The sequence below is a fragment of the Exophiala dermatitidis genome, assembly GCF_000230625.1.
Source record: "Exophiala dermatitidis NIH/UT8656 unplaced genomic scaffold supercont1.1, whole genome shotgun sequence".
Classification (NCBI taxonomy): Eukaryota; Fungi; Ascomycota; class Eurotiomycetes; order Chaetothyriales; family Herpotrichiellaceae; genus Exophiala; species Exophiala dermatitidis.
In genome coordinates, this window is record NW_008751646.1 from 700,575 (window position 1) to 712,740 (window position 12,166).

The 12,166-nt window shown below is 52.8% G+C and overlaps 5 protein-coding genes across 5 annotated transcripts; 3 read left to right on the plus strand and 2 right to left on the minus strand.

Annotated features, from left to right (window-relative positions):
• Positions 1-101: 101 nt before the first annotated feature.
• Positions 102-1,693, plus strand: HMPREF1120_00254 (molecular chaperone DnaJ; the record flags this gene model as incomplete). The annotated part of the gene is made up of 2 exons (XM_009154248.1): positions 102-1,448; positions 1,526-1,693. 2 exons carry the CDS (start codon positions 102-104, stop codon positions 1,691-1,693), a joined length of 1,515 nt encoding a protein of 504 aa, XP_009152496.1.
• A 272-nt stretch (positions 1,694-1,965) lies between these two features.
• On the minus strand, positions 1,966-4,946 carry HMPREF1120_00255 (uncharacterized protein). The gene has a single exon (XM_009154249.1). It carries the CDS (start codon positions 4,756-4,758, stop codon positions 2,638-2,640), a length of 2,121 nt encoding a protein of 706 aa, XP_009152497.1. The 5' UTR covers positions 4,759-4,946; the 3' UTR covers positions 1,966-2,637.
• Positions 4,947-5,254: 308 nt separating this feature from the next.
• HMPREF1120_00256 (DNA polymerase kappa subunit) lies at positions 5,255-7,453 on the plus strand (the record flags this gene model as incomplete). Its single annotated transcript, XM_009154250.1, has 1 exon — positions 5,255-7,453. One exon carries the CDS (start codon positions 5,255-5,257, stop codon positions 7,451-7,453), a length of 2,199 nt encoding a protein of 732 aa, XP_009152498.1.
• Positions 7,454-7,466: 13 nt separating this feature from the next.
• Positions 7,467-10,089, minus strand: HMPREF1120_00257 (uncharacterized protein). Its single transcript, XM_009154251.1, has one exon. It carries the CDS (start codon positions 9,547-9,549, stop codon positions 7,918-7,920), a length of 1,632 nt encoding a protein of 543 aa, XP_009152499.1. The 5' UTR covers positions 9,550-10,089; the 3' UTR covers positions 7,467-7,917.
• Positions 10,090-10,631: 542 nt separating this feature from the next.
• HMPREF1120_00258 (uncharacterized protein) lies at positions 10,632-11,883 on the plus strand (the record flags this gene model as incomplete). Its single annotated transcript, XM_009154252.1, has 4 exons — positions 10,632-11,224; positions 11,297-11,327; positions 11,394-11,486; positions 11,578-11,883. The coding sequence occupies 4 exons, from the start codon at positions 10,632-10,634 to the stop codon at positions 11,881-11,883; spliced, it is 1,023 nt and encodes a 340-aa protein (XP_009152500.1).
• Positions 11,884-12,166: the final 283 nt, after the last annotated feature.

The window sequence follows — 12,166 nt, forward strand, 5'->3', positions numbered from 1 at the left end:
ACCAGAGAACTAAACAAGTGCAGCAGAACGAACTTCTTGCAGGGGTGAAAGACACGTGGAAGCCTGCAAAGCCCTTTTGTTCTTGCCAAACCCTTGCGATCATGGTCGTCGACACATCCTACTACGACGCGCTGGGCGTCAAACCTGACGCATCGGAACTCGAAATCAAGAAAGCGTACAGAAAATTGGCTATTACCACGCATCCCGACAAAAACCCAGGCGATGAGACCGCGCACGCTCGATTCCAGGCAGTTGGCGAAGCCTATCAAGTTTTATCCAACAAAGAAACGCGGGCAGCCTACGACAAATATGGAAAGGAAAAAGCAATGCCGAGTCAAGGCTTCGAAGACCCGGCGGAATTCTTCAGCATGATTTTCGGCGGTGACGCCTTTGTTGACCTCATCGGGGAGCTTACGTTGCTAAAAGATTTGACACATACTATGGACATTACCATGGAGCAGATGGAAGAGGAGGAGCTGGCCAAGAATGCCGAAGAGAAATTAAACATCCACGAAGAAAAGGCAAAGGACGCCACAGCAGCCACTGCGGCGGACATGGAACAAAAGAGTTCAGAGGCAGCAGCATCCGAACCTTCTACTGGTCCCGGTGCAAGTACGGACACAACCTCAGCGCCTCCACCCGCTTATGTTGAAGGCGATGAGGCACCGACTTCCGCTGCCGGCAAGGCTGCATCGGGAACTAGCACGCCTCAAAAACGATACCTCGGTCAACAAGCCATCATGGACCGGTCGGAGGAAGATGCACGAATGGACGCCGCCGGCCTGACACAAGAGGAGAAAGACCTTCAGAAGAAGAAAAAGAAAGGCGGCCTGACGAAAGAGCAGCGGGAGAAACTTGAAGCGTACGAACGTGAGAGACGAAAACAGCGAGAGGAGCGGGTAGATACACTGGCGAAAAAGCTGATCGACCGCATCAGCGTTTGGACCGAGACGGACAAAGGGCCCGAAGTGACCAAGGCGTTCCAAGAAAAGACGAAACTCGAGGTCGAGAATCTGAAAATGGAGTCATTCGGCATCGAGATCCTACATGCCGTTGGCCAGACATATTGCCAGAAGGCGACGTCGTTCCTCAAATCCCAGAAATTCCTCGGCATTTCAGGGTTTTTCTCGCGCCTCAAGGACAAGGGCACCCTTGCCAAGGAGACGTGGACGACGATTTCGACCGCCATCGATGCCCAATTGACCATGGAAGAGATGGCCAAGCTCGAGGAGAAAGGGGGCGCCGACTGGACGGACGAAAAGAAGGCCGAATACGAACGTAAGGTCACGGGCAAGATTCTGGCCGCTGCCTGGCGTGGGTCTAAATTCGAGATCCAGGGCGTCCTGCGTGATGTCTGTGACAAGATTTTGAATGATAAGACCGTGAAGCTTGAAAAGAGGATCGAGCGCGCCCATGCTCTGGTGCTGATCGGGACCATCTTCCAACAGGTATGTGTTCACTTCGACCACCATTTTTGTTCAATCCCTTCTTCTGTTCTCCGGCTAACTGTATTTGTCGATTTTAGGCCGAGCGGGATCCAGACGAAGAAGGCGACTTCATGGCCTTCGAGCAGCTCATGGCCGAATCCATGAAGAAACAAGAGAAGAAAAAGGAGAAGGAAAAGGACAAGGAGAAGAAACATCACCGCAAGGAGTCGCCGTCACCGGCCGCCGCAGCGGCGGCGTCATCCTAGTTCTCTGCACTTGTCACCTACGCACCCACCACCCATCTACCACTGACTGCAGTACCGATGAAAAAAGCCCTTTTTGTGGCTTTTGTATTGGGGTATTGAGTTGTGATCTATCCGTCCTGTATAATGAGGACAGTTCCGTTTCTCTTCTCTTTTTCTACTCACTTGTGCCACCACAGTCGTTGTTGCATGATTGCCTTGTGTATGAAAAGGTGTTTTCCCTTACAGCTTGGGTCCGCGATCAGATCTGAGTAGGCAGGATAGATTTAATGCAGTGGGAGAGAATAAAACAGATGGATTGGATGATTTATTATATAAAAACCTCCAATGCCAGAGTATATCTGTCCTACAGTACTGTGTTGAAACCAGCTTGAAGGTTTATGCTGTTCCTCTTCTTTCCCGGCACCGCGGGAGAAAAAATGCCATCATACCGATGTGAGAGGCGAACTGCTCTTGACCAAGGATCCCCTCCAAGCTGTAACCGTAATACTAACATTCCTCCAATGTTTGCGCAGCCATCAGACCTCGAGTATCTTGGTGCAAAATTCGCGGTTGTGGGGGGTATCATCTTCGGACAGGATCTGAACGCATATACATTAACAACAAAACAACCCAACACGCCATCTCCACGACGCCGCAGCCAACTGTAAAAATTCCAGGGACTATCAAAACTGTCTTGCTGGATTACCATTAGGTAGTATAGCACTGTGACACCCAACACAGCAGAATATAAAAAGCGAAAAAGAACAAAAGAAAAGTGTCATGCTGATCCGATCCGGCCAGCGCGCTCTCGAGATACCAATGCAACGCAATGCCAACAAACTTGGGTTATCATAACTTCGTGAGTGAGAGAAAAAGCGGGTCTCGCATGTCGACCAGAAATGTTGCCGGAAACACGCAAGATGCCCATTTGAGGGAGTTGAGAACCACCCATTGTACCCATCCATCTATTCCATCGTGGCAGCAGCAGCCGTGTCTGTCTCTAACCGGTCGGTAATCTCTTGCAGCAGAGCCAAGGCGGAGGATTCGGTCGCGGATGTGATTGCATGGTCAGCAGGCCAAGGGTGAACGACATCGTCATGTTTCGACGTTGCCAGAGCAGGACTCAGAAGTGCCTTTGCCCCCTCCTGCTCCGGGTTCCCAGTGTCAAACCCTCGTTCATCGAGCTCGTCATCGTGCAAGACTCTGCCACCCAGTTTCACGTCGCCGATTCCAACTCTATAGTCTAATGCTTTATTGCCATCGCGGATCAGCTCTTCCGTCACAGTAAGGCAGCGCTTTATACTCTGGCTGAGCTTCTGCGAGTCAATGAGGAGCTGTTGATGTTTGGAAAGATCAAGAAGCAATCGCTTTTCGTCCCTGGCACGTTGCCGTGATCGGGCGGTGGAGCTGGTAAAGGAACTGGAGTCGTTAGACAAAAGTGAGTCTTCCTCGTCATCCAGATCGTCCATATCACTTTCGTGATCCATGTCGGAAAGAAATTGATCTTCGTCATCGTGCTCAGTAACTGTGTCAAGACTGTAATTGGACTGCCCTGACGCTGTTCGGGTAGATGCTGCCAAAGATAGTCGTCCGGAGCGAGAGAGACGCCGATATCTCCGCAGCTCGCCGCTTTGCTTGCGTAGTTCGCGTTCCAGAGTCTTGTTGATGGCCAGCAGGGATGAATTAGATATCTCCAAATCGAGCACTTTGCGTTCCCTACGTGCGTTGGCAGCTTCGTCGTTTTGAGGTTGCACCGGCGGCACCGCTTGCTCTCCTGCACTTTCAGGTGCGTTCACCGAGGCTGGAGATGGCTTCGCCGCTTCTGAGTGGTCTGCTTCGCTTGTGACGGAAGTGGGGATGGTGTTTGTCGAAGCCAAGCTCACTGATCTAGGGCTGGTTGTGGCGGGAGACAGGAGTTGGGTTGTGGGTAGCCGAGCAGCATCTTTTGTTGCAAGCCGAAGATCTAAAGAATGTGGCCCCTGAGCCAGCTGACCGCTGAATCTCCGGACAGGTGCGGTTGCCACCGAACTTGAGCTGACAGACTTCCTGTGGCCTCCTGGAGAAGCAGCAGCAGCAGGAGAAGTTGTCGAGCCTGTCGCACTCTTCGGTCGATCCAACGCCGGGCGCGGGAGTGCTGGAGGAGAAGTCCTTCGGGCCCCTGGGACACCTCGAGGCGAGGGTGGAAGGGGAGCAACAGACCGTTGGGTTTTATTGGGAGACAGCGGCGGGCTTGACTGGATTGCCCGAGTGCCTGTCGGAGGAGTCTGCCCTTTTGATATGGATGTTACACTGCCCGCCCCCGCGGTCTTTATTCTAACAAGATCCGGACGCTTAGACGGTGCATGTTGCGCGATGTCATCAGCCCTGAAGAATTTATCGTCGAGATCATTTGTTTTCGTAGTCGCTGCCGCCTTTGATGACTGATTGGAATCGGTGCTCAGCGGCGGTGATCCCACGAAAAAGTGTCCTCGACCAGGCGAGATGCGAGGACTTTCACTTAATCCAGGTGATCCGACGGTGGATTTCGCATCGTTTGCATGAAAGAACTTCGCTGACACGACCTTATCGCTTTCTACCATGCTCTTTGCACCAGATATTCTTCTATGGACAGTCACAACAGGTGTGCTTGTTCCAGCTGCCAGCTTCGGGGTATTTATGCCCAGACCTTGAGCCTGGACTGTGGCAGGTTGCGATGGCTGTTTCCGGGCGCTTTCGTTTGCAAGTGACCCATTGTTTGTATTCTTGACCGGTACTGGCGTCGAAGGAGACTCTGTTCCAATTCGTGATAGCCTTGCTCCCGATCGAGGCGTGATATTGCCATTCAACGGTGTTGTCACCTGATCGGATTTGCCAGGAGAAATCGACCTCACGAAAGGCTCCCTGCGGGTGGACAACGACGGCGACGACTGGGCAGAACCCACCACTCGCGGGGTCAAAGGAGTTCTGGCATTGCGGAAGTTCGAACTGAGGGCTGGTGTGAGTGGTTTGGAAGTGTTCGGTTTGGTTTGTTTATTTGTCGGCATAGTCGGGAGGGGTGACCGTCGAGAACGGGACGGGGGTCGTTGGGGCGGCTCTCGCTCTCGCATGATAGCGACCGGTGATTGTCTGGTGCCAGGAGGCTACCATTGTCGACGAGAGCAGAAAGCGTCTGTTGTACGGGCGAGGGTAGTCATACGGCGTTGCAATCAATAACATGGAAGATTTGAGCACTGCAGTGTTGGTTAAACGAATGTCAACAAGGATCCTCGAGAAGCCGGGGGGCACGGGCTGCGGTGAGTGATAATCGTAATTAAAAGCAGACTGCCTCACTGGGTCTAGCATCGCCTAAACCCACCACATTCGACCGCTTTAGCACCTTTAGCTGCCAATCCTGATGCCTACAAGGTATAGGCAGCACTAGCAGTGGTTAATTGATTGTTTCCATGACTCGCATACGTTCTTTCTGACGCGCTCCACCGCGTCTCGTGAACAAACTTCCCGCGTCACTCAGTCTTTGTCCGACCATCACCATTCAATTTCAGGCAGAAGGTGGACGGGTCTGAGGCCTACATACAACATGCCGAGTACCGCATCCCTGCTGCAATGACCTTGGGTGATGCACACGACATCTTGCCAACCGATGTCGACCAAAATGCTGCGGGGGAAAACAGAGCCGCAAGCTCGCCGACAGTGACTGATCCTCCAGCTGCCCTTCCAGTCCCAGCGGCTTCTCAACACCATTCCCTCAAACATCACCTTCTCGGACCGTCCTTGACGAAAGCCGGGCAAGATGCTGTGGATCAGAAGAGAGTGTCGGAGATAATCTACGAAGCATCCAAGGGCTCAAAATTCTTCAACAATGAAGAAGCCAAGGATAAAAACCTGACCACCAAGATCGAACGGATCCTCAAACACAAGGCGCAGCTGGAAAAGCTTGACCTCAAGTCGGACCTACGTCGAGCGGACGACTACATTGCGTCGCTGGAGTTGTCGCGGGATCTGAGCCAATATGTCGTACATATCGACTGTGATGCATTCTATGCCGCGGTCGAGGAAATTGATCGTCCAGAACTCAAGAATGTACCCATGGCAGTAGGGGTTGGAGTTCTGACCACCTGCAACTACGAGGCACGCAAGTTTGGATGCCGCAGCGCCATGGCCGGCTTTGTAGCGAAGAAATTGTGTCCGCAACTGATCTGTCTACCGCTCAATTTCGACAAGTACACGGCAAAGGCCAAAGAAGTACGGGCAATTCTGGCCGAATACGACCCCCGATTCGAGAGCGCCAGCATCGACGAGGCCTACCTGAACATCACCGAATACTGCCACACCCACGACATTGACCCGGATGCAGCGGTGGAACAACTTCGAGGAGAAGTACATGAGAAATGTCAAATCACCATCTCAGCCGGCATAGCGCCGAATGCAAAGCTCGCCAAAATCTGCTCAAACAAGAACAAACCAAATGGACAGTTTCGTCTTCCCAACGATCGAGCCGCGGTCATGTCTTTCATCTCGACACTCCCAGTTCGGAAGGTGAACGGTGTCGGACGTGTGTTTGAACGAGAACTGGACGCCATTGGCATTAAAACCTGCGGAGACATATACCCCCATCGGGCATATTTGAACAGGCTTTTCGGCGAAAAGGCCTTTCAATTCCTGATGCAGACTTACATGGGCCTCGGACGCACTGTTGTCCAGCCAGCCGAAGAATATGAACGCAAAAGCGTCGGCACCGAATCCACATTTCGTGAGATGAGCGGCAAACAGGAGCTCCGCGAGAAGCTCCGCCATACAGCCGAAGAATTGGAGAAAGACATGGAACGCGTGGGTGTCAAAGGCCGGACATTAGTCCTAAAAGTCAAGCTGCACACCTATGAAGTCTTCACTCGGCAAGTGGCTCCTCCAAGAGCGGTCCATCGAGCGGAGGATTTGTACACCTACAGTCTACCCATGCTGGCAAAGCTGGAGAAGGATATACCTGACTTCAGACTGCGTCTTATGGGGCTTCGATGTACACACCTTGTCAGCATGAAGAAAGAAACTGCCAACTTCTTCCGGCGCCGCTGTGGGGCCAATAGTACAGTTACTTCGGGCGAAAAGTCAATTGACGATGGAGAATGGGAGGTCTGGCCTGATTCCGAGTTCGAACAGGCCGCCCGGCAGGAGAGACAGGATGAAATAGACGAACTCGAACGTCTGAGTCAGGACCAAGAACAGAGAGCTCGGCGAACAGCGACGCCTGATGCAGGGCAACCCCCAGAGCGCATAAAGAGGCCTTTGGGCGAGAAGGACGTCGACAACTCCGAGTTGTCGACAGCAGACTGGCACGAGCCTTTCGGTCGGTACAAATACGGCAGCGAGCCTAATTCGCCCAGTGCTGCAGCGAAACACGGACAAATCAGAAATGAAGTTGTGACACTATCTCCCAGCACCAAGAAGGAGTCAGAACGTGTCTGGGACTGCCCCATTTGCCAGCTCCCTCAACCAGCCAACGACCGCGACTTCAATTGCCACCTTGACACTTGTCTCTCACGGCAGACGATCAAGGAGGCCGTGGCTGAGGTCGATGCAACAACTCCCGATAACGCTCTCGATGTCGCTGTAGCTGCGGCTGGAAACGGGAATCCAAAAGATATTATGGCTGTGAATGGACAGAGTCTGCTCACCAAACCCAGGTCAGCTACGGGGAGCGTCCGGTCCGTGGGCAAAAGAAAGGCGGCTGTCATGAATGGCACGTCGAATTCGAGCTCTGGAGACCCCAGTTGTGTGCGGAAGCAGAAGAAGCTTTTCTTCACATGAAAGCAATTGATTTGTTTTTGGAGCACTGGCAGCGCATTGAATGACCTTCCATCCCATGGCATTAAGTTGACGAGGGTTTTCCACGCATCCGTAGGATAGACAGAGCCGACTTAGTAGCGACGAGATGAAACACGTAATGACAACCCTGTTTGTAACATGGTAACGGCATATGTTTCCACGACACTTCTAGGTAGTGTACTAGCACAGCGTGCTTCTGGACCGGCAGACCAGGGCCACCTGTCTTCAATTGGTTCTGCCATAGGCTTCGAAGTTACATTAAACTAAGCAGACATAGCAGATGTCTAGCATCCGCCTGAACGTTATTGAGGCGCGATTTGAAGATCAGTGCGCCTCCCCAAAGGGGTATCCTCTATGCAAAATCCAGCACAATGCCACGCCATGCGAGGCGCCTTCCGAAACACCAGGCGGCGCCTGGCATCCGCTCGCTAAACAACTATTCGACTTCAATCATCGCTGGCTCTCCGCTTGGGTCGGCCGAGCTCATCTCCGACGTCATCATCGGGCATAAAGTCCTCGTCGTCAGGCTCAAACTCCTTGTCCGAATCGGCCTCTCTCTTGATTTCGTCTTCCTTCATCTCTCTATACGTTGCGTAACTCAACATCAGGAATGCGACGATGATCAATGCACCGCCCGCCAGTGACGCCAGACTGAGTGGCTTACCCGTAATCAGCCAGTCGGTGATGCCGACGAGGAATATCGTCAGCAGAGCTGCGACAGAGCTGAGAACAGGAGATGTCAGAGACATCAGGACGAGGAAAGAACCGGAAAAGACGGCATTGGAGAGTGTGGAGATGGCCAGAAGCCTCGCCGCCTGACCGCTGGGCAACTCGAAACGCTCGATTCCAGTGATATGCAGGATTGGTATAGGGATCCAAAGCACGGTGAGGGTGAAAAGTCCAACCATGCTGCCGAAGGTGTTTGCGAAGATCATCCCTCGACCTGGAGAGGTGCCTTCCGGTGGACATGCGTAGCGTTTATAGAGGACTTCGTAAAAGCCGTATGCAACGGATCCGATGCCGATGATAATATTGCCTATCAGTTTCGTCCCAAACCCCTGTTCCGCACCGGGGTTAGACGTTCCCGGCCCGGGAGTCGAATCATCTGAGTCGCCGTAGGCAACAACCAGCACACCAATAATGGCTAGACCGACCGAAATGGCCTTGTCGAGGCGAAGTTTATCGTTCAGAAGCATGATCGAGAAGACATAGGCAAAGAAGGCCGAACAGTTGTAGATCGCGGTCAAGTCGGAAGGCGACGTCAAATTGACAGCCACGTACCACGATCCGCCGGCCATTGTGAGGAAGGTGGTGATGAAAGCCGTTGCTCTGAGCATGTATGGCCATGGGGAGACAGATGCCGCCGCGGGAGAAAGATAGAGTTCTTGAGACTGGACCATCTGGGCAGTAGACCTTAACAGAAACATATGCCGGCGCCAGAATGCAGCCCAGGACAGTTTCCGCTTCTGAATCCGGATGATCAGAAGTTGCACCGGCCATAAAAAGATCCAGGACCCGTGAGTCAAATACATCATGCAATAGGCCTTGTCCCATTTCAGTTCGTGTTGGATGTACACCGCTGTCTCGGTTTGGACCACAAAAGACACCAGGGACAAGATCAGGAAGAACGAAGCATAGATGTATTTTCGCCGCACCACGTCTTCAGGCTGAACGTAAGTCGGCGACCTGGACCGAAATGTGCTCCTTCGTGATGCGAACGGAGATCTGCTCGTGCCAGGCAGCCGTGGGCTCTGTGGTCTCCCACGGAAGACTTTATCTTCGCCCAGAAGTGGTAGGTGTGCCTGCGGGCCTGACGGCCGGTGCATTGAAGGCTTCACCGCCATCTCGTCGTCAGAAGAGCCCGAATCCCGCTCTTCATCGAAATGAATCCGCTCGTGCTGCCGATCCGGCGGTAACCTGTCTCGAACAGTGGATGGTGTTAAGGATAGCCCAAGGGGACTTTTTGGGCGCGCAGAGGGCTTCGAAGGGCCGATGAGAGAAGGGAGAGGTGACTCTGTGCCGGAAGGAGTGAAGACGATGTCGCCAGCATTTGAGTCGCTGCTGTCATATGTTGACATCCATGCGGTGGAGGAGGGAAGGGTTCAGGGTCACCAGGTAGGGTCAGCCGTGGGGGGGGTGAGGAAAGGACAGATGGTAGTGAGACCCGGTCACAACGAATGGATTTGAACGGGTTGAAGTGTCTTGGTGTCTTGGTGGAGCCTCGTTTTCCCTTGGGTCGTGCAAGTGTGAGACGGCGTGAGTGTCATCTGCAGGAATAACAAAATTGTACCCAAAGCTGAGCGGCTTTTGGCTAATAACGAGCGAGAGTTGATAAACGGGTTTGGAGAAGACGAAGATGGATTCCACTGCCGCGTAACGAGTCTCTGGGCATATTAATTCGCTGCTGGGCAGGGGCAGTGCCAGTGCCAGTGCCAGTGCCAGTGCCAGTGGTAGGGGCTCCCTAGGCCGAGTTGCACCCTGAATCTGCGTGTTGCAGGCAAAGCTCGACCCTAAGAGTAAGGGCTTAGGTACGGCGGAGCACTTCATTACGATGGCCTGTTCTGGCCGAGGCACGGAACTTCAGCCTCGTACCCGAGATTACAACATTCAAGTTCTCGTTGTACACATGCAGTGCAGTGGTACCGCGAAAGAAGCATGGCTCGAGCCAATGTCTACTACTAGCAGTCCAGAAAATCATTTAACCCACAGGCAAGGCCAGCAAATACGGCATCAGTGGTCGGCAGGTTAATTTTTCCCACGTAGCCCATAGCTGTGCAGATTCCAGAATCCTTCCTCTCCATTATTTCCCAGCTAGCATTCCCTTGCTACTGCTAGTGATACAGTAGTAGTTGTGTCCCCGCCAATGGCGTCATCTAAATATAGGACAACCCTGATTTTTGACATACTGCAGCTGTTGCCTTATCATGGGGAGTTGGCGGAGGGGCACCGAGCGGGAGTAGCGCTGCACAATGTTGTAGTACACTTGTTGATCTTGTCCTCACTGCCATGTGCCATTCTTGATCTATCTCTCTTCTTTTCTAGTTGTATGCTTCAACTCTTGCTGCCGCGCATTCCACGGCCACTGACTCTAGGTACCATTGTCACGAACGTCTCGCTCCGCCTCCGACATCCTACCTTCTCGACCTCCCGCGCCGCCAAAATGCCCCTCATTCCGTCGACCACGGCAACAGGAGGGCGTCCGCGCGTGATTCTGGGGTTGATGACGTTCGGGCCTCCGAACACGGAATCCAAGGGCTCGCGCATCACGACTTTGGATGAGTATAACAAATGCCTCGACTACTTCCAGTCCCAGGGGTACAACGAAATAGATACGGCGCGAAGCTACGTGGGCGGGGAGCAGGAAGGCTGGACACGCGAGGCCAACTGGAAACAACGCGGCCTGACGCTCGCGACGAAATGCTACCCGACGAACCCGGGCGACCATAGACCGGAGAACCTGCGGGCAAGCCTCGAGAAGAGCTTGAAAGAGCTGGGCACCGACTGCGTGGACATCTTCTACTTGCATGCGCCGGACCGCAGCATCCCGTTCGCAGCCACATTGAAGGAATGCAACGCCCTCTTCAAGGAGGGCAAGTTTGTCCAGTTGGGACTGAGCAACTATGCCGCTTGGGAAGTCGCCGAGATTTGGAACATCGCCAACGAGAGAGGTTGGGTCAAGCCTACCATTTACCAGGCCATGTATAATGCCATTACACGGGACATTGAGAAGGAATTGATTCCTTGTTGCAGAAAGTGAGAGAGAGAGAACCAAACCCAACGCTGGGCAGGCATGATTGCATGTGCTAACAATACCTCGCGCCACAGATATGGTTTAGATCTGGTAGTCTACAATCCCGTAAGTTCCTCTTTACATCCCCAGATCTCCCTCGAACAACTTACTGATCACCCGGAACAAAAACAGCTCGCCGGCGGCGTCTTCAGCGGAAAATACAAGTCCAAATCCGAGATCCCCTCAGAAGGCCGATTCGCAAACACCAGTGAACGAACGGGCAAGGTATGTACACACAACAACCTCCTTTTGTCCAACCTCCCAATCGAATAAATCGCTTCCAAAATCCTATCTCAGAACTAACCGAAATCAACAGATGTACAGAGAACGTTATTTCCAAGACGCCACCTTCCAAGCTCTCCAACATATCGAGCCCGTGGTCAAGCAGCAAGGTTTAACTCTGGTCGAGACCGCCCTGCGATGGTGTGTCCACCACTCTCAATTGAAACTGGCTAACAAGGGCGGTAATGACGGGATCATCATCGGCGTCAGCAGTTTCAGTCAATTGCAGCAGAACCTGGCCGACCTGGAAAAGGGGCCTTTGCCAGATGAAGTGGTCAAGGTCCTCGACGAGGCTTGGGACGGCTTCCTTAAGGGCAGGGCTCCGTCGTATTGGCGGTAAATAGAGTACTTACTGCTTGACAATTTTTGTGTAGGATGATGCTTGCTGAATCGGCGAGAGGCTGACTGCACCGACACCAATCCCGGACTGAGCATTGTCGGGATTGCGCACAGGGTGTATTGTCAATCATGAGTTAAGAAAAAAGAATATCAAAGAAGATTTGAAGATGTTGATATGGGGAAATCCTGATGTACAGACATGCCATTCTATGTGGGAAATATGAAAACAAGACGGCACGCTGCCCCTAGACCTCTAGCAATACTAAGACTGCCCAACGAGGAAA